We start from the raw sequence: 22978 nt of genomic DNA, 5'->3' as shown, positions 1-22978 counted from the left end.
TGTTCCTCACTCATCACATCACGACATCATGACATGACGCGTCTCCTCAAACAGGATGATGTTCCTCACTCATCACATCGCGACATCATGACATGACGCGTCTCCTCAAACAGGATGATGTTCCTCACTCATCACATCACGACATCATGACATGACGCGTCTCCTCAAACAGGATGATGTTCCTCACTCATCACATCACGACATCATGACATGACGCGTCTCCTCAAACAGGATGATGTTCCTCACTCATCACATCGCGACATCATGACATGACGCGTCTCCTCAAACAGGATGATGTTCCTCACTCATCACATCACGACATCACGACATGACGCGTCTCCTCAAACAGGATGATGTTCCTCACTCATCACATCACGACATCATGACATGACGCGTCTCCTCAAACAGGATGATGTTCCTCACTCATCACATCGCGACATCATGACATGACGCGTCTCCTCAAACAGGATGATGTTCCTCACTCATCACATCGCGACATCATGACATGACGCGTCTCCTCAAACAGGATGATGTTCCTCACTCATCACATCGCGACATCATGACATGACGCGTCTCCTCAAACAGGATGATGTTCCTCACTCATCACATCATGACATGACGCGTCTCCTCAAACAGGATGATGTTCCTCACTCATCACATCGCGACATCATGACATGACGCGTCTCCTCAAACAAGATGATGTTCCTCACTCACCACAGCAAGACATCATGACATGACGCGTCTCCTCAAACAGGATGATGTTCCTCACTCATCACATCGCGACATCATGACATGACGCGTCTCCTCAAACAGGATGATGTTCCTCACTCATCACATCATGACATCATGACATGACGCGTCTCCTCAAACAGGATGATGTTCCTCACTCATCACATCGCGACATCATGACATGACGCGTCTCCTCAAACAGGATGATGTTCCTCACTCATCACATCATGACATCATGACATGACGCGTCTCCTCAAACAAGATGATGTTCCTCACTCACCACAGCAAGACATCATGACATGACGCGTCTCCTCAAACAGGATGATGTTCCTCACTCATCACATCGCGACATCATGACATGACGCGTCTCCTCAAACAGGATGATGTTCCTCACTCATCACATCGCGACATCATGACATGACGCGTCTCCTCAAACAGGATGATGTTCCTCACTCATCACATCATGACATCATGACATGACGCGTCTCCTCAAACAGGATGATGTTCCTCACTCATCACATCACGACATCATGACATGACGCGTCTCCTCAAACAGGATGATGTTCCTCACTCATCACATCACGACATCATGACATGACGCGTCTCCTCAAACAAGATGATGTTCCTCACTCATCACATCACGACATCATGACATGACGCGTCTCCTCAAACAGGATGATGTTCCTCACTCATCACATCACGACATCATGACATGACGCGTCTCCTCAAACAGGATGATGTTCCTCACTCATCACATCATGACATCATGACATGACGCGTCTCCTCAAACAGGATGATGTTCCTCACTCATCACATCATGACATCATGACATGACGCGTCTCCTCAAACAGGATGATGTTCCTCACTCATCACATCACGACATCATGACATGACGCGTCTCCTCAAACAGGATGATGTTCCTCACTCATCACATCATGACATGACGCGTCTCCTCAAACAGGATGATGTTCCTCACTCATCACATCACGACATCATGACATGACGCGTCTCCTCAAACAGTATGATGTTCCTCACTCATCACATCGCGACATCATGACATGACGCGTCTCCTCAAACAGGATGATGTTCCTCACTCATCACATCACGACATCATGACATGACGCGTCTCCTCAAACAGGATGATGTTCCTCACTCATCACATCACGACATCATGACATGACACGTCTCCTCAAACAAGATGATGTTCCTCACTCATCACATCACGACATCATGACATGACGCGTCTCCTCAAACAGGATGATGTTCCTCACTCATCACATCACGACATCATGACATGACGCGTCTCCTCAAACAGGATGATGTTCCTCACTCATCACATCATGACATCATGACATGACGCGTCTCCTCAAACAGGATGATGTTCCTCACTCATCACATCGCGACATCATGACATGACGCGTCTCCTCAAACAGGATGATGTTCCTCACTCATCACATCACGACATCATGACATGACGTGTCTCCTCAAACAAGATGATGTTCCTCACTCATCACATCATGACATCATGACATGACGCGTCTCCTCAAACAGGATGATGTTCCTCACTCACCACAGCATGACATCATGACATGACGCGTCTCCTCAAACAGGATGATGTTCGTCACTCATCACATCATGACATCATGACATGACGCGTCTCCTCAAACAAGATGATGTTCCTCACTCACCACAGCATGACATCATGACATGACGCGTCTCCTCAAACAGGATGATGTTCCTCACTCATCACATCACGACATCATGACATGACGCGTCTCCTCAAACAAGATGATGTTCCTCACTCATCACATCACGACATCATGACATGACGCGTCTCCTCAAACAGGATGATGTTCCTCACTCATCACATCACGACATCATGACATGACGCGTCTCCTCAAACAGGATGATGTTCCTCACTCACCACAGCATGACATCATGACATGACGCGTCTCCTCAAACAGGATGATGTTCCTCACTCATCACATCACGACATCATGACATGACGCGTCTCCTCAAACAAGATGATGTTCCTCACTCATCACATCACGACATCATGACATGACGCGTCTCCTCAAACAGGATGATGTTCCTCACTCATCACATCACGACATCATGACATGACGCGTCTCCTCAAACAGGATGATGTTCCTCACTCATCACATCACGACATCATGACATGACGCGTCTCCTCAAACAAGATGATGTTCCTCACTCATCACATCACGACATCATGACATGACGCGTCTCCTCAATCAGGATGATGTTCCTCACTCATCACATCACGACATCATGACATGACGCGTCTCCTCAAACAGGATGATGTTCCTCACTCATCACATCACGACATCATGACATGACGCGTCTCCTCAAACAGGATGATGTTCCTCACTCATCACATCACGACATCATGACATGACGCGTCTCCTCAAACAAGATGATGTTCCTCACTCATCACATCACGACACCATGACATGACGCGTCTCCTCAAACAGGATGATGTTCCTCACTCATCACATCGCGACATCATGACATGACGCGTCTCCTCAATCAGGATGATGTTCCTCACTCATCACATCACGACATCATGACATGACGCGTCTCCTCAAACAGGATGATGTTCCTCACTCATCACATCACGACATCATGACATGACGCGTCTCCTCAAACAAGATGATGTTCCTCACTCATCACATCACGACATCATGACATGACGCGTCTCCTCAAACAGGATGATGTTCCTCACTCATCACATCGCGACATCATGACATGACGCGTCTCCTCAAACAGGATGATGTTCCTCACTCATCACATCACAACATCATGACATGACGCGTCTCCTCAAACAGGATGATGTTCCTCACTCATCACATCGCGACATCATGACATGACGCGTCTCCTCAAACAGGATGATGTTCCTCACTCATCACATCACGACATCATGACATGACGCGTCTCCTCAAACAGGATGATGTTCCTCACTCATCACATCGCGACATCATGACATGACGCGTCTCCTCAAACAGGATGATGTTCCTCACTCATCACATCACGACATCACGACATGACGCGTCTCCTCAAACAGGATGATGTTCCTCACTCATCACATCACGACATCATGACATGACGCGTCTCCTCAAACAGGATGATGTTCCTCACTCATCACATCATGACATCATGACATGACGCGTCTCCTCAAACAGGATGATGTTCCTCACTCATCACATCGCGACATCATGACATGACGCGTCTCCTCAAACAGGATGATGTTCCTCACTCATCACATCACGACATCATGACATGACACGTCTCCTCAAACAGGATGATGTTCCTCACTCATCACATCACGACATCATGACATGACGCGTCTCCTCAAACAGGATGATGTTCCTCACTCATCACATCATGACATCATGACATGACGCGTCTCCTCAAACAGGATGATGTTCCTCACTCATCACATCACGACATCATGACATGACACGTCTCCTCAAACAGGATGATGTTCCTCACTCATCACATCATGACATCATGACATGACGCGTCTCCTCAAACAGGATGATGTTCCTCACTCATCACATCATGACATCATGACATGACGCGTCTCCTCAAACAGGATGATGTTCCTCACTCATCACATCGCGACATCATGACATGACGCGTCTCCTCAAACAGGATGATGTTCCTCACTCATCACATCATGACATCATGACATGACGCGTCTCCTCAAACAGGATGATGTTCCTCACTCATCACATCATGACATCATGACATGACACGTCTCCTCAAACAGGATGATGTTCCTCACTCATCACATCATGACATCATGACATGACGCGTCTCCTCAAACAGGATGATGTTCCTCACTCATCACATCGCGACATCATGACATGACGCGTCTCCTCAAACAGGATGATGTTCCTCACTCATCACATCATGACATGACGCGTCTCCTCAAACAGGATGATGTTCCTCACTCATCACATCATGACATGACGCGTCTCCTCAAACAGGATGATGTTCCTCACTCATCACATCATGACATCATGACATGACGCGTCTCCTCAAACAGGATGATGTTCCTCACTCATCACATCACGACATCATGACATGACGCGTCTCCTCAAACAGGATGATGTTCCTCACTCATCACATCGCGACATCATGACATGACGCGTCTCCTCAAACAGGATGATGTTCCTCACTCATCACATCACGACATCATGACATGACACGTCTCCTCAAACAGGATGATGTTCCTCACTCATCACATCACGACATCATGACATGACGCGTCTCCTCAAACAAGATGATGTTCCTCACTCACCACAGCATGACATCATGACATGACGCGTCTCCTCAAACAGGATGATGTTCGTCACTCATCACATCATGACATGACGCGTCTCCTCAAACAGGATGATGTTCCTCACTCATCACATCATGACATGACGCGTCTCCTCAAACAGGATGATGTTCCTCACTCATCACATCATGACATCATGACATGACGCGTCTCCTCAAACAGGATGATGTTCGTCACTCATCACATCATGACATGACGCGTCTCCTCAAACAGGATGATGTTCCTCACTCATCACATCACGACATCATGACATGACGCGTCTCCTCAAACAAGATGATGTTCCTCACTCATCACATCACGACATCATGACATGACGCGTCTCCTCAATCAGGATGATGTTCCTCACTCATCACATCGCGACATCATGACATGACGCGTCTCCTCAATCAGGATGATGTTCCTCACTCATCACATCGCGACATCATGACATGACGCGTCTCCTCAATCAGGATGATGTTCCTCACTCATCACATCATGACATCATGACATGACGCGTCTCCTCAAACAGGATGATGTTCCTCACTCATCACATCACGACATCATGACATGACGCGTCTCCTCAAACAGGATGATGTTCCTCACTCATCACATCATGACATGACGCGTCTCCTCAAACAGGATGATGTTCCTCACTCATCACATCACAACATCATGACATGACGCGTCTCCTCAAACAGGATGATGTTCCTCACTCATCACATCACGACATCATGACATGACACGTCTCCTCAAACAGGATGATGTTCCTCACTCATCACATCATGACATGACACGTCTCCTCAAACAGGATGATGTTCCTCACTCATCACATCACGACATCATGACATGACGCGTCTCCTCAAACAGGATGATGTTCCTCACTCATCACATCGCGACATCATGACATGACGCGTCTCCTCAAACAGGATGATGTTCCTCACTCATCACATCATGACATCATGACATGATTCGTCTCCTCAAACAGGATGATGTTCCTCACTCATCACATCATGACATCATGACATGACGCGTCTCCTCAAACAGGATGATGTTCCTCACTCATCACATCATGACATCATGACATGACGCGTCTCCTCAAACAGGATGATGTTCCTCACTCATCACATCGCGACATCATGACATGACGCGTCTCCTCAAACAGGATGATGTTCCTCACTCATCACATCGCGACATCATGACATGACGCGTCTCCTCAAACAGGATGATGTTCCTCACTCATCACATCATGACATCACGACATGACGCGTCTCCTCAAACAAGATGATGTTCCTCACTCATCACATCACGACATCATGACATGACGCGTCTCCTCAAACAGGATGATGTTCCTCACTCATCACATCATGACATCATGACATGACGCGTCTCCTCAAACAGGATGATGTTCCTCACTCATCACATCACGACATCATGACATGACGCGTCTCCTCAAACAGGATGATGTTCCTCACTCATCACATCGCGACATCATGACATGACGCGTCTCCTCAAACAGGATGATGTTCCTCACTCATCACATCACGACATCATGACATGACGCGTCTCCTCAAACAGGATGATGTTCCTCACTCATCACATCACGACATCATGACATGACGCGTCTCCTCAAACAGGATGATGTTCCAGTAACAACATTGTGCACAATTAAAGAGAAAAGTCAAGAAAAGGCTGACAGTCAGTATTATGTGATTGGATAATCTGTTCACATGTCTGACTTGGTTGTGATGGATCTGTTCCCATTATTTATACACACTTCTCTCTCTCTCTCTAAAATTAAAGTAAGAAGGTACTATGATTTTTAATGTACTATATGGCATACTGTATATTTTATTATGTATGGAAGTACATTTCCAGAGATAGCTTACATGAACCTTCAGTGTAAAAGTACTTTACTCATCTGCGTTCATCCCAAATGAAATGTTGATGTTGGATTGTAAATGGCCGTCACATGCATCACTTCAGTCAGTAAATAAAACACAGACGGAATGACTGAGATGTTTAATGTGTTTGTCTGGTTTATATCTGCTGACTCTTTGATTTACGTCTGCTTACAGAGTTAAAGTCCATTCAAGGCCGAGCACACGCAGGAGAATGAAGTGATGTGCTGTGTTTGAGCTCTGGATCATGTCACCGCTCTTAAACATTTCTCTTCACCAGAATCAAGTCTTTAAACAGACATGAATGAGACACGTGTCTGTTTCTACACCGCTGGCCTGCTCTATACACCGTCTCTCTCTATTGCATTAATGCTGCGTTTCTGCGTATCCATGGCAACACCGAACATCAAGTGTGTGTGTATTTCACCTGTTTGAGAGTTAATGTTTGTCTGTCTCTGCAGACATCACTGAAACACACCAAGAGTCTTTCAGCACAGCCTTACATCTCATATTGACCTTCGCTTTCATTTTGCAAGAATGTTTTCATTGTTCTGGACCTCAGGGATGATCAGAGGTCAGTGGATGAGAGATCCGTGATAAACATATTACAGCATATCATCACCTCCCCGGTTCAGTGATTATAATGAGAGTTTGAAACAGATGACCGATGGTCAGAGTTTGAAAGCTCACACAGATCAGATGACCATCCAGAATCCAGCCCCTCTCACATGAATCTGTGACCAAACATGTCAAATCTTCTTGTCAATTCAAACTTCAACACTTACATCAGTTTCAATGGCGTCAGCAGAACATTCTTTGTGTTATTTTATGTGTGTCTATGATAGAAGAATTGAGTCATTCTCTTTTCTTCATCTCCAACTGTTACTAGAGCAAAGATGAGGTCTGTTCAGCCCTCTCATACATCTGCTGTAATGTAATATCACAGTTTTTCATAGTTTACATCGACCTCATCAATGTGAACAATTCTCTTCTGACAATATCTGTATACATTTGAATGCAGACACCAAAGTGTGTTTTGAAAGAGCATGTCTATACACTCTCAGAAATAAAGATGCTGAAGAGAGATGCCATGGAAAACATTCTTCTGGTTCGTCTGATGAATCTTTTGTCATTAAAATGATTTGTTGTGCAACAGAAAGTCTCTGTGGATGTTAAATGTTCTTCATAGAACTATACATGCAGCTCAATAGACTGATTTCACGCCGCCACATGTTGAAATGGAAAGCGAGACGTTTTATGATCTTAAATGTGACAATATAAGCATAGGATGCATGTCACACAATGTCATATAAGCCGTACCATCACATATGAGTGACGCCCATAAGCGGGCTTCACTCGCGCACACACACACCACTGCAGTCTATCTGTCCACCTCTGCCGCCTCGCTTTCCATTTCAACATCAGTCCATAAAGAACCTTTCAGTGATCAGTGTAGGTTATCATTTCTTTCAATGATATTCCACGAGTGAAATGACTTAAATTCCAAACCTTCTGTAACAGGGTTGACATCAGTTTTGCAGAAAACATTTGTCTGGTAAAGCACAGCGTTCTTTTCAATAATGATCACTACAACATCATGTGTGCGGCCTCTACAGGTCAGATATGAAAATAATTCAATATTACATAAATCAATATTTCACCTCCATGTTATTGTTTGGTAATTACGTGTGTAATAGGCAGAACATGATGTGAAAATCAACCTGAACAGAGCCACATGAATCACTCGTAACACACGGGGTGATGATGATGATGATGATGATGATTGACTTCTGTGCTTCAGCTGATGAAAGGTTTGCTTTGATCAGTGCAGTTAAATGCATTAACATGATGACAGATGAGTGGAGACCTGCTGATGTTCTCAGGACTTCACCTCTCATCATCATCATCATCATACACACACTGAATGAATGAGAAGAGTCTGCTGAAGTTTCCATGGAGACGAGTGAACATCATCATTCATCTGTAGTGACAAGACGACATGTGAATTTCTAATTCATCCAAAATACCTATTAAACACACACACATGTTCTCTCTGTGAAATAATACAACTCTAACTCTATATTCATTGAAAACATAAGAGAGCACACATGGAAGAACAGAAACGATGTGGTGACATTAATAATTGTGAAATAAAATATTAGCAATGTCAGCCATGGTACTTGCATAATATTTCATGCAGCGGGATAAAGCTTGATCTCTTACTTTATTTATATATTGTTTAAATGTATTGTTTTATTGTTTAATTAAACGACATTTTTAACACAACACAAATTAAATAAAGCACTTGAAATGAGTCTATTGATTTCTCCATTTTTAATGTTTTAATCATGAAATTGATCGGTTGATTCATTTGATTTCTAAACGGCACCCCGGTCCTCCACATGTCACCCTTAACCTTTTGAATTGGTGGATTATTTCCTTCATAGTCTACAATGTAAAGGGCAAACACACTTTGTTTTGGGGAAAGAGCTACAGTCCCTCTGGACATGATCTGGTCCTTCAGTTTATTTCATCATCTCATGTAATGTAATAACTGAACATTTATCTCGTGCGTCTCCAGACACTGAAATGGCAGTGCTGTAATCTCAGGTGTGTGTCAAAGATCAACAATATTACAAGATAAACAAGGTTTTTCATTTGGAGTTGAGAAGAAACATTGTCAGTGTGTCCCAAAGGAATCCTAAGTGATCATTTGACCAAGACATATACAGTGAGAGGTCAGTGAGTCAGTGGCTGCAGAAGGACATGAAGTGATATTCTACTGAACACAGAAGGGACGTGTATTTCAGAAGACCATCTCAAGAGCCGGGACTCATGAACACTTCAACTCTTTTGCATCTCACATAGTCTCATTTCAAACTCATGACAGCAGACGCTGCACGGCTCTATAACGCACGAGGAACGTCAGTGGTTGAATGACAGATGGTATGATGAACAGGACGGGTGTTATGGAGCACACTTTCTCACTGGTTATTCAAAGGACAAACTCAACAGGTTATGCAGTGAAACACACCACCTGCTCTTACAGTGCAAAGAAGAAGAACAGAAGCACTGGAGCATGTTTACATGTCAAAGCACCAGTGAAGGTCCAGGAACTATGGAGAGCCTCTGTGAATCGCCATTGCTGTGAACAAACTGATCCATTGGAGTCGACTCGACTCTCTCTCTCTCTCTCAACGGCTCTTGTCCTGGTGACATTAAAACTAAAGGACTGAGCTGCCACATGAATATACACAGACATCATGAAAGCCTTCGACAGGTGAACCACATTGATGTTAGTCCTATAGTTTATGAACACTTATTCATTTTTCCATTGCTTAGAAAGAGCCAAACATGACAACTATACATTCATGGTTCTTCTTCTTATACACTTGTCTCTGCAAACTCAATAGTTCACGATCACATTTGGGTGAAGTGGGACTAGTGATGTGTAATTGAATGGAAGTTGATCTCTCGAGCGCACTTCAAGGTTTGCCATCGTACAAAACACATTGTAGAAGAAAAACAACAATTTGGCCACTTTCATATTCAACCTGTGATAAACACACATTCATACTCCTAAAATACAAACAAAATACGACATAAAAAACAACAACATGACGAGAATAAAATAAAACAAGCCCCAAACATCCCAAACCTCTTGGTCTTTAATGACAAGTGTTGATGATGTTGGGAGCCGTGAGGATCAGTGGTTTATTGATGTCAGAGGGGTTCAACTTGATCATATCAGTGAACAGGCATTTCAAGGTCTTTTCTTCAGGGTGAATCATCTTCTGTCCTCAGACGTCTCATACGACCTTCAAACAGACACGACTGCAGCCAAAACAACATTCACGTTTCTCTTCTGTGTGGATTCAGGGTTATAATAGTCGACTAAAACTCTTTCAAGCATTAACAGATTTCCATTCATATAAAAACTAAATATACTGCAGGCCAAAGAATACAAAACAGTTAAATGTTGCCTTCAAATAAAATAAGCTTAAGTTGTGACACCTGAAATGACACATTTACAGCATTAAAACAAAAAGAGTCAAAAGCACATAACAAAATGATTTTATAATAATAATTCATTACATTTATATAGTGCTTTTCTGGGTACTCAAAGCGCTGTCCAATCGAACACCACCAAGTGCCAAAAATAACTAAACAAACTATAGCAAAATAAAACCTAATTCTAAACCTTAATAAAACAAAAAGTGAAAAACATGAAACTACCAGATCTCTTAAAATGTCAATAAAACTGACTTAAGGATGTGTGTGTGTGTCATACTGACATCAATGATTTAATGAAAAGAATAACCATCACTAGAATGAATTTGACAAATTAACAACAATTCAACAAAGGACTTTTCACCGAGTGTCATTTATTTTGAGCATACAAAAGTGACGGGTGACATTGATGACATCATAGACGTATAGTGTTTTATTGAATCATCCCTGATTCAACATGGACGAAAGCATTTCATACGGCCACACGACATCATCAATATGGATTAAAAGAACAAGAAGATGACATCACAGACATAAAAAGAGACATTTTAAGGTTTTGGTGAAAATAAGAATCGTTCAATGAAACATCAGCGATGACACATGAGGGTCTGTAAGGCCACTGCGGAAGTGCTCATCTGAAACATTACACGAATCAAACTCATATTTCAATCAAATCATGTTTACTGTCATTTTCTTATCTTCATGTCAAGTGCTCGTCCGTCCTGCTGTCTCTCTCTCTCTCTCTCTCTGTGTGTGTGTGTGTGTGTGTTCAGCTTCAGCTCTTGTATGATGTTAGCTTGAATGTGTGCTTGTGTTAACAGAGTCTTAATGTCCTGAACTCTCTTCCGCAAGCGGACACTCTGTGAGTCGCGTCGGCCTGAAACACAAACACAAGCGCCGTCCGTTAATGTCACACTATTCACACGATGTCCACATGTTCAGTGTGATGGAAGAACACTTGAGCTTCACGACTGCAGTACATTTCCACAGCGAGAGAGAACAGCTGAGATTGTCCTTAAGGTGTGTGTGTGTGTGTGTGTGTGTGTGCTGACAGTCCATCATTCAGTCTGTCGTCATTCATGTAAAGCAGGAGAGTGATTTAGAGAAAGACTAAACGGCCGACACGGAATCATCATCAGTTCACGTCCCCAGATCTCTAAACGCCTCTCTGCCGTCATGTGACGCCCCTGGCAGGTGGAGGCGTGTCGCAGCGGTCGGGTCAGGGTACAGGCCGAGGGTCATTTTGTGGAGTTCAGAATGTGGGTGGGTCCCGGCGGACCCTCGTCTTTTGGCGCGGCGCCGTTCTGCTGAGTTTCCTCCATATACTGCTGCACGGCCCGTAAAACAGCATCTTCAACCAGACGCTTACTCAGACTCACTAACTCATCGTCATCCACCGCTGGCGCTTTCTTAACACCTACACACACACACACACACGTCATTAGAGTCCTGCAGATGTGACAGATCACATGATGAAGGGTAACAGGGTGCTAATATTGACCTGACCATCTGATCCTCTTTAATCATCATCAACAATCATCAACATTTAGTTACTCTGTAGGAGTATTGTAGGGACGCACAGATATAAAGAATATAATTACAAAGAGTACACTGACTGATAGTTGACATTTATTCTGTTGCTGTTATCTGAACATGTTCTAGATCAATCAAAACACGGTAAAGTACAGTAGACAGATGGATAACTGTACAGAGAATGTAATTGAGTTTTAGATTGGATGAGAGGGGGAAAAGAGAGTTTACGCTTTTAAACTGCTGGTGTCGCAAAAACAACACCACAGCTTTCAATATTAACCTCATCCATAAGAACCTAAAACAAGGTCACTATTGCCTTAAATGATAATCAAATATTGATTTACCTTCATTTGAATATTTATTCACATTCATATTCATTTAAATGTGATATTATAATAACATTTTAATAACAGATGACCATGTAGTAGTTCTTGATAGAATCAAAAGCTCTTGATGTGATCTGCTTCCTATCATCTGAAACACTGTTAAAAGTAAAGGTGCTTCACGATGCCACAGAAGAACCTTTTTTGCTAAATCATTCCATAAAGAACGTTTCACATCTGAAGGACCTTGATAAAAACGTTTCTTCAGATTATGAAAAGGTAAGAAAGAGATGAGATGGTTCTTTAAAGAATGATTCTTCTATGTGGCATCTCTGTGAAGGACCTTTAAAGCACCTTTAGTTTTAAGAGTATACAGATATATGTTGCATCTGTCAAGTAACGGATGACACGTCAGTGTGTTCTGGTGTAGAAGTGAAGGGGTCTGAAGAAACACTACACAGAACAGTGAAGGGTGTGGGGGGTCTCAGAGTAGAACATACTTGTTCGTGCAGCGCGCTGTCTGCTTTGCAGAAGAGCTGCAAGATAAACAACACATTTAACAAGCGCTGACATGACTCTTAATGAAATCATCAGACCACAGCGATTACCCCCATCATCACCATCACCATCAGACAGAAGCTTCATCAAGAGGAATCATCACCGTATCCACCCACCAAACATGCTACACTTTGATTGGATGTAGTTCATTCTTTGTATTTCTGTTGATTTGAAAAGTTGAATGTAGTAAATTTGATATCACGTGATCATGTCTGTGTGCTCGTGTATTGATCGACACATATATATGACACAAGAGGATCCAGTTCCGTATGTTGATGAAGATTATTTCACTGTGAATCACGTCTGTGTGTTTACGATCGTTTCATTCGGTGACACCTACAGCACACAACACATCTGAGATCAGTGCTTTAGATTTCATGATGAACTTCAACCTGTTCAACAGACTTTAAACATGGCCGCTCATAAATCACACAGATTGTCTTGCACTTTCACAACAGTCCAAGCTTTTGAAAGGCTTTTAAAATCGATTCATCTGAAGGTTTACAATAACCTTTGTAGACAGAAATATCATTGAGGCGAAATTGAACATCGTCATTTTAGTATTACATTTTCTATTTGAAAAGAGGAGCATGGACCAAAGAAAGGAAACAGTCAGAATAGATTGAACTCCTGTGTAAAATCATCTCCAGATCTCAAGAAACTGCTTGATGAAACTGAGACAATGACAAGAGAACAATGTCACAAATTCTAGTCAAAGTTTGGCTCCTGTAAATACGCTAGTAAATGAGTTTTCTTCATGATGCTTTTAGTCACAACATAATTCCTTTTATCTGATGAGTTTACTATTATTCTATAACTATGAAGTCCCTAAAACATTAGTGTATGCTGAAGATAAAAAGGGAGCAATACTGTATGTGTGTATATTCATGTGTGACCGGTGGTATTTCCTCAGGATGTTTGATGTCCATTAAGGAAGATGTGTGTCTGTTCCTCACAGCCGTTCGCCTCAAGAAACCTCAACAGAAACACATCAAACCCACAGACCAACTCATAACACAACACGCATCATGAGTCTGACATACATCTGCTGACCGACCCGCACCATACATAATGAGTCATGGTTTCATTATAGAAGAAGCAAAGCCACGATTCATGTGTGCGCCGTAGTAAACTGGTTATTTTCATAAAACAATGAGAGATCATCTTTATTGCTGCTTCAGTTTAAACTCTTCTTCAAAAACTAGCTGTTAACAACACATCTCACATCTGCTGAAGAGTCTCACACAACACGGACAAACTCAATGTGCACAATCCAACAAAAACAAACTAAAGTCTGCTGACACACATCTGCTATGTGACGTGAGACAACAGAGATCTTTACACATGACATGAGATCTCATAGACATCAGTGAGACTACACGGAGAGCAACATGTTGCATGAGTCGAATATACATCTCAGATATTTCTCCTAAGAGTCAGAAATCACACAAATGTGTCTTTCATTAGAGTTTGAGAAGAACAACGTGTCAAACTGACCTCCAACCAAACATCAACATTACTGAAGATCTCAATATCAACTCCAGATGATTTCACCTCTACCATCTACATTCATCTACACCTCATAAACATTTTAGGAGAGACATCCGAGTTGATCCTAAAATGAGACACGACTGAGAAACAAAATCAGTCTATTAGGTCTATTCTTAATATTTGATAGTTTGACATCATCTGAAAGCAGAATAATGAAGGTTTCTATTGATGTGTGGGCTGTTAGGATTGGACAATATCCAGAGATACAACCGTTTAAAACATCTGCATGGAACACGATCTCTACTTTGTATCCTAATGATTTTTGGCATTAAAGAAAAATGTATCATTTTGACCCTTACTGTGTATTTTTGTCTTTTACTACAAATGTTCCCGTGCTACTTAAATCTCCTGAGTTATGAAATCAACATCAATTTATCTGACAGCAACACAAGAATCAAACAGATGTGATGCTCACATGTCATTAAAACAACACACATGCATGCGTGTCTTCCATCATTTATGTGGATCCCACTGCTTTAACACGGCATCATGCACCAACACACACACACAGTTGACCTCTTGTATTCTATCTGTGATGTGATTCATGATCTCGGCTCTGAATGTAGGACACAGCGCTCGCAACACTTGCTGATCTCAACTCATCTCTACAGCTCTTAAAGAAACACTTCAATAAATATACACACATATATATATATATATATAAATAACAATGTTGTTATAATTGCTTCCAATGTTTCCTCATCTGTAAGTCTGCTAAATGACTAAATGTAACAACAACTGTCACTCGTGTCACACCCATGTCCTCACACAGCTCTCAACTACATTCACCTTAAACATCCACAATCCTCTGGACATCCAGAACAAACATCACTGATGTTACTGATGCACTGACTCAAATGTTCTTTCTCACGGATCACAGATAATCCTCACATGCCGTTCGGCGTAATGAAAGATTATCAGAGAACGACTCAGTTCTGTCTGGAGCAGATTGATCTCCATCACGTGAAGAGCTGTGAAAACATCAGCCGACGGGTGTGACATGAGATCAGGATGAGAGAATAAGAGCAGATTTCAGCAGAGCTCCGTTCTCTCAATGACACGAGCCTCCTGTAGAGAGAGAGAGAGAGAACCTCCGGTGGCCGCGGCCCCGATCTCACACAGAGAGAGAGAGAGACGAGCAGCAAACACTTACTGAGCTTATCATCTCCACGAGACAGAGGAAAACAGCACATCTGCCCCATGATACACCACTGCACTCGTCTCCAAACACACCGCTACAATCCAGCCATGATGTGACAGAGCGAGAGAGAGAGAGCACACGCGTCTCCAGCTCACGCTCCGCTGTGATTACGCAAGTGTGTGCGTGTGTGTGTGTGTGTGTGAAGGGGGTTGGTGGGCGATCGGGAGAATGAAGCTCCGCCTCCATCCTCATGCCAGCTTGAATAATTGCTTTGGAATGGACAACAGCTTATCTCTCTCTCTCCGTGTGTGTGAGTGAGTGTGTGTGCGCTTAATGAAGCGGATCAGACTTTAAACACACACACCATTTTAATCCAGAAGAGGAGATCAGTACAGACATCATCAGCATCAGTGTGTCATTAATTACAATCTTAATCTGACATGAAACACTTCACATGACATGACAATTAGTTTGTGTGTGTGTGAGAGAGAGTCCTGCGGGTGAACAGGGGCCCTGCGGTGCTTACAGTAATGAAATCATGTGTGTTCTGCCTCTTTTATTATCTCTGTTTGTAAGACAAAATGCGTTAGAAACAAGCAGACTGTCACAAATCTCCTTAAGAACATGTTAAGATCATATTAAAAAAAAACTGTAAATGCAGAATTAGGACAATAAAGTTTATTTCTGTCAGGACCGCTGTCGTCACATAATGAAACAACAGTAATATTCAAGGTTGGTGGAATGAAACCGTCCGGCCGGGCATGGACAGAGTGGCAGGACATCACTACATGTTCCCACACCTGGAGATCCAGAACACTTCAACAGGATTCAATTCAAATGATCCGACAGACACAAGCGGAGATGGTGAAGATGGGGATGGAGGTGGGTTTGAGAGCGGCACGATTAGCAGCGGATACGGAGCAGAGGAAGGAAACTTCAACAGGACGCAGTCTAGTGTGTGTTGTGTGACTATTGGTTAACGTTGATTCGCTGCACCTGATGTGATCGGATGATGCAAACTGGACTCACGTCACCTGCCAGAACTGACGCTACGCTTGATTCTATGCAACACTGAGATATTTCGCACTGTGGTTATAAAGACAAAGTTTAACTGGTTGACAGCAAAACCATATTCATCATGTTCTTCTTATCATATAAACATTTATGAAATGTGCAGATTTTATACATCACAGAGACATGGTTGTGTCATTTTCTCAGGAACCTTCTATAAACGATAATATTTTTGATGTTAATGTTTTTCAACTCTTGTCTTTATATGTACAGAAAGCTTCTTCTCGTGTCTAGAACACATCTGACTCTGTTCTGTTCTTACGTCTGTGTTAATGAGATTGAGTAAACATGTTCATGTGCTTCTTGTAAGGGAACGTGTGTGTGTGTGTGATGCTGGTTAAACCCTCCAATTTGTTTATGATGGACTAACATCATAAATGTGAGCACAGTTCAACCTTCACACATCCCTCTTCTAAACCCATCCACACAGATTTCTTTACACATTACACCTGCTGTGTCATTTATTGAAATGAAATAATGATAATTATGGAGTTTGTTAATGGGTTTGTTACCATGACACCGGACATATAAATGACCATTAAACCCTGAAGATGTGTTCTCAGTTCTCACACTTTCTGCTTATCCTCGTCCCGTCGTCAGAAGTATGAAACATATCAACAGCAAACAGAACAAAGGTCATGAGAACACACACACACACACACACACACACACACACATGCACGCTCACGCTAGTAGATTGAGTCTCATGCTTTAAATGAACAAGCGTCCAAAGGTTCACTTCTGATAACATTGTGTTGTTTTTACACCAGTCATCAGATTTCTCCAAACGCTGAACCTGACGGTGAAATGAACCATCGGTCAGTCAGTCAGATCATGTTCTCATAAGTGGTGTAATAATAATCATCCTTCTAGAATTCTCTCTTGAGTTTCTCATGACCTCTCCGGAGTACTAACACACAGAAACTCATCAATACTGGAACCAGAACAACACCGCTGATATTCCAGAGACTGTAGTGTAAAGACCTTACTGACTGACCACATGAACAACACACACAGAAAGACAGAGAGAACAGTTCAAGATCAGTTGTTCTGAATCTTCCTTTATAGGTATGTGTTTAGGTAAATCATCATTTATAAAACGCTCAGTTCTGGTCCTCGATTCTGATTGGCTGAGCTAAAACAGGGTATTTTATAAAGGCTGACCGCATTACATAGTCTAGATATCATTTGATTTACTTGATTTAATGAAACCTCATAAAAGAGGAATACATTTGGACACTCTCTTCATCTTTTCCATGGCTGTATATCACATGTGTATATTTAATGATGTATTTCAAACACACACAGCAGAGCACTTTAAGAGCAGTGTGTGTGTGTGTGTGTGTGTGTGTGTGTGGTAATCAGGTCACTGTGTACTCCAGTCAGCTGGAGGCTAAATTTCCACAACACAACACAAGCCTCTGCACATCACACACTGAATACAACACACAACATAACATCTTCTAACACTTTACCAACTAAACACAACATGCTGTGAAGTGAGGATAATATGAGAGAGAATTCCTAATAAAAAGGTCATGGATGTTAACATCTACATATAAGCAAATCTTAAGGAAATGTTTGTGGAAAGGAACATTCCTGTCATTCACAAACATATCTTAGAAAGGCTTAACATTCCAGGAAGATGACAGAGCTGCTCTTCTCTATCATCATATACTGATGAAAACATGATAACACCACTGGAGTTCATGGGCAGAGAAAAAATAAAGAACAGTTAAAGTCACAACACAAACTCCACTGAAACCAAAGGATGATTTAGATTTGATGCTCAACAGATCAAAAGATGTTGTGATAAGAGTGTGATGGTTTCCACAGACGGCCAATCAGAAACAGCCATGTGTTCTGAGAAAGAATTATATATCGTCACTGTCCTTCTGAAACCTCATATGTCAGGAAATTCTTTGAACACTTCTTGTTGGTTAGTAATTTGCAAAACCCAGTGCCAAACATAAAGGACGACTAATAATAATGATTTATGACAAAAAATACAAATCACAAAATAGGAGAGATGAGGTTTCAGAAGGACAGCGGCGATATTTCAAGTCACACTTAAACTGCAAATGAGATCAATAGAGACTTAAAATATTATTTATATTATAGAGTAGATGAACGTAAATGTGTAGTGTGTGTCTGAGTGTGAGTACGTGCGTGCGTGCGTAATTGTGTAGTGTGTGTCTGAGTGTGTGTATGTGCATGCGTGCGTGTGTAGTGTGTGTATGTGCATGCGTGCATGTGTTGTGTGTGTGTGTGTATGTGCATGCGTGCATGTGTTTTGTGTTTCTGAGTGTGTGTATGTGCATGCGTACATGTTTTGTGTGTGTCTGAGTGCGTGTAAGCGTGTGTGCGTGCGTAAATGTGTAGTGTGTGTCTGAGTGTGTGTATGTGCATGCGTGCGTGTGTAGTGTGTGTCTGAGTGTGTGTATGTGCATGCGTGCATAAATGTGTAGTGTGTGTCTGAGTGCGTGTAAGCGTGCGTAAATGTGTAGTGTGTGTCTGAGTGTGAGTACGTGCGTGCGTGCGTAATTGTGTAGTGTGTGTCTGAGTGTGTGTATGTGCATGCGTGCATGTGTTGTGTGTGTGTGTGTATGTGCATGCGTGCATGTGTTTTGTGTTTCTGAGTGTGTGTATGTGCATGCGTACATGTTTTGTGTGTGTCTGAGTGCGTGTAAGCGTGTGTGCGTGCGTAAATGTGTAGTGTGTGTCTGAGTGTGTGTATGTGCATGCGTGCGTGTGTAGTGTGTGTCTGAGTGTGTGTATGTGCATGCGTGCATAAATGTGTAGTGTGTGTCTGAGTGTGTGTATGTGCATGCGTGCGTGTGTAGTGTGTGTCTGAGTGTGTGTATGTGCATGCGTGCATAAATGTGTAGTGTGTGTCTGAGTGTGTGTATGTGCATGCGTGCGTGTGTAGTGTGTGTCTGAGTGCGTGTAAGCGTGCGTAAATGTGTAGTGTGTGTCTGAGTGTGAGTACGTGCGTGCGTGCGTAATTGTGTAGTGTGTGTCTGAGTGTGTGTATGTGCATGCGTGCATGTGTTGTGTGTGTGTGTGTGTGTGTGTGTATGTGCATGCGTGCATGTGTTTTGTGTTTCTGAGTGTGTGTATGTGCATGCGTGCATGTTTTGTGTGTGTCTGAGTGCGTGTAAGCGTGTGTGCGTGCGTAAATGTGTAGTGTGTGTCTGAGTGTGTGTATGTGCATGCGTGCGTGTGTAGTGTGTGTCTGAGTGTGTGTATGTGCATGCGTGCATAAATGTGTAGTGTGTGTCTGAGTGTGTGTATGTGCATGCGTGCGTGTGTAGTGTGTGTCTGAGTGTGTGTATGTGCATGCGTGCATGTGTTGTGTGTGTGTGTGTGTGTGTGTGTATGTGCATGCGTGCATGTGTTTTGTGTTTCTGAGTGTGTGTATGTGCATGCGTACATGTTTTGTGTGTGTCTGAGTGCGTGTAAGCGTGTGTGCGTGCGTAAATGTGTAGTGTGTGTCTGAGTGTGTGTATGTGCATGCGTGCGTGTGTAGTGTGTGTCTGAGTGTGTGTATGTGCATGCGTGCATAAATGTGTAGTGTGTGTCTGAGTGTGTGTATGTGCATGCGTGCGTGTGTAGTGTGTGTCTGAGTGTGTGTATGTGCATGCGTGCATAAATGTGTAGTGTGTGTCTGAGTGTGTGTATGTGCATGCGTGCGTGTGTAGTGTGTGTCTGAGTGTGTGTATGTGCATGCGTGCGTGTGTAGTGTGTGTCTGAGTGCGTGTATGTGCATGCGTGCGTAGTGTGTGTCTGAGTGTGTGTATATGCGTGCGTAAATGTGTTGTGTGTGTCTGAGTGTGTGTATGTGCATGCGTGCGTGTGTAGTGTGTGTCTGAGTGTGTGTGTGTGTGTGTGTGTGTATGTGCATGCGTGCGTAGTGTGTGTCTGAGTGTGTGTGTGTATGTGCATGCGTGAGTGTGTAGTGTGTGTCTGAGTGTGTGTATGTGCATGCGTGCGTGTGTAGTGTGTGTCTGAGTGCGTGTGTGTGTGTGTGCATGCGTGAGTGTGTAGTGTGTGTCTGAGTGTGTGTATGTGCATGCGTGCGTGTGTAGTGTGTGTCTGAGTGTGTGTGTGTGTGTGTGTGTATGTGCATGCGTGCGTAGTGTGTGTCTGAGTGTGTGTGTGTATGTGCATGCGTGCGTGTGTAGTGTGTGTCTGAGTGTGTGTATGTGCATGCGTGCGTGTGTAGTGTGTGTCTGAGTGCGTGTAAACGTGCATGCGTAAATGTGTTGTGTGTGTCTGAGTGTGTGTATGTGCATGCGTGAGTGTGTAGTGTGTGTCTGAGTGTGTGTATGTGCATGCGTGCGTGTGTAGTGTGTGTCTGAGTGTGTGTGTGTGTGTGTGTGTATGTGCATGCGTGCGTAGTGTGTGTCTGAGTGTGTGTGTGTATGTGCATGCGTGCGTGTGTAGTGTGTGTCTGAGTGTGTGTATGTGCATGCGTGCGTGTGTAGTGTGTGTCTGAGTGCGTGTAAACGTGCATGCGTAAATGTGTTGTGTGTGTCTGAGTGTGTGTATGTGCATGCGTGCGTGTGTAGTGTGTGTCTGAGTGCGTGTAAACGTGCATGCGTAAATGTGTTGTGTGTGTCTGAGTGTGTGTATGTGCATGCGTGAGTGTGTAGTGTGTGTCTGAGTGTGTGTATGTGCATGCGTGCGTGTGTAGTGTGTGTCTGAGTGTGTGTGTGTGTGTGTGTGTATGTGCATGCGTGCGTAGTGTGTGTCTGAGTGTGTGTGTGTATGTGCATGCGTGCGTGTGTAGTGTGTGTCTGAGTGTGTGTATGTGCATGCGTGCGTGTGTAGTGTGTGTCTGAGTGCGTGTAAACGTGCATGCGTAAATGTGTTGTGTGTGTCTGAGTGTGTGTATGTGCATGCGTGCGTGTGTAGTGTGTGTCTGAGTGCGTGTAAACGTGCATGCGTAAATGTGTTGTGTGTGTCTGAGTGTGTGTATGTGCATGCGTGTGTGTGTAGTGTGTGTCTGAGTGCGTGTGTGTATGTGCATGCGTGCGTAGTGTGTGTCTGAGTGTGTGTGTGTATGTGCATGCGTGCGTGTGTAGTGTGTGTCTGAGTGTGTGTGTGTATGTGCATGCGTGCGTAGTGTGTGTCTGAGTGTGTGTGTGTATGTGCATGCGTGCGTGTGCAGTGTGTGTCTGAGTGTGTGTATGTGCATGCATGCGTGCGTGCATTGTGTGTGTCGGAGTGTGTGTATGTGCATGCGTGCGTGTCTGTGTGTGTTCATGTGCGTGTTTGTGTATGCGTTCGTATTGTATGCACACCAACTCATGGGGACTCGTGTCACTGTAGGGACCGGAATTTAGGTCCCTATGGGCAAAAAAGCTTATAAATGGTACAGAACAATACTTTATTTAAATCTAAAAATGCAAAAAGCTTTTCTTTTCTTTAAGTGATTAAAGAGCAGAGCCGTCTGTGAATGTATTGATCACAGCGGTCTGGGTCTATTTCAAGAGGAGGATGAGTGTAAATGAGACATTATTGATCTACAGAAGAGATGAGCATCAGGATGAAACTAAACAAACGATGTGTTTCATATCTCAGCGTCATTAATATCACACTACTGACTGACCCCAGTTTAGCTCTTTCAATAATACTACAGTAACCACTAATTACAGTTCAATCATAATAGATTACTTTGGGTTCTGCTTCATGTTCAGAATCTGTCATTTCCTTTATGGTGTTTGTTGTGGTAACTATGATAATTGTATTGTACTAGAATGATATGAATGTTTTGTACCACAGAGTGTGATGCTCTCAGAGCTTTAGATGAATG

At 43.0% G+C, this 22978-nt stretch overlaps 1 protein-coding gene across 2 annotated transcripts; it reads right to left on the bottom strand.

Moving 5' to 3' along the window:
- Positions 1 to 11337: 11337 nt before the first annotated feature.
- LOC306904943 (A-kinase anchor protein 7-like) lies at positions 11338 to 16284 on the bottom strand. 2 transcript variants are annotated; one of them, XM_079475192.1, is made up of 3 exons: positions 16102 to 16284; positions 13340 to 13375; positions 11338 to 12400 (listed from the first exon to the last, which is right to left on the bottom strand). In XM_079475192.1, exons 1-3 carry the CDS (start codon positions 16148 to 16150, stop codon positions 12222 to 12224), a joined length of 264 nt encoding a protein of 87 aa, XP_079331318.1. In that variant the 5' UTR covers positions 16151 to 16284; the 3' UTR covers positions 11338 to 12221. The 2 variants fall into 2 exon arrangements, with proteins under 2 accessions (XP_079331318.1, XP_079331319.1); XM_079475193.1 differs by lacking the exon at positions 13340 to 13375 and having other exon boundaries at positions 16102 to 16276.
- Between the last annotated feature and the right edge of the window lie 6694 nt (positions 16285 to 22978).

Source organism: Barbatula barbatula, assembly GCF_947034865.1.
Source record: "Barbatula barbatula genome assembly, chromosome: 15".
Taxonomy (NCBI): Eukaryota; Metazoa; Chordata; class Actinopteri; order Cypriniformes; family Nemacheilidae; genus Barbatula; species Barbatula barbatula.
This window is presented reverse-complemented; position numbering and strand designations above follow the sequence as displayed.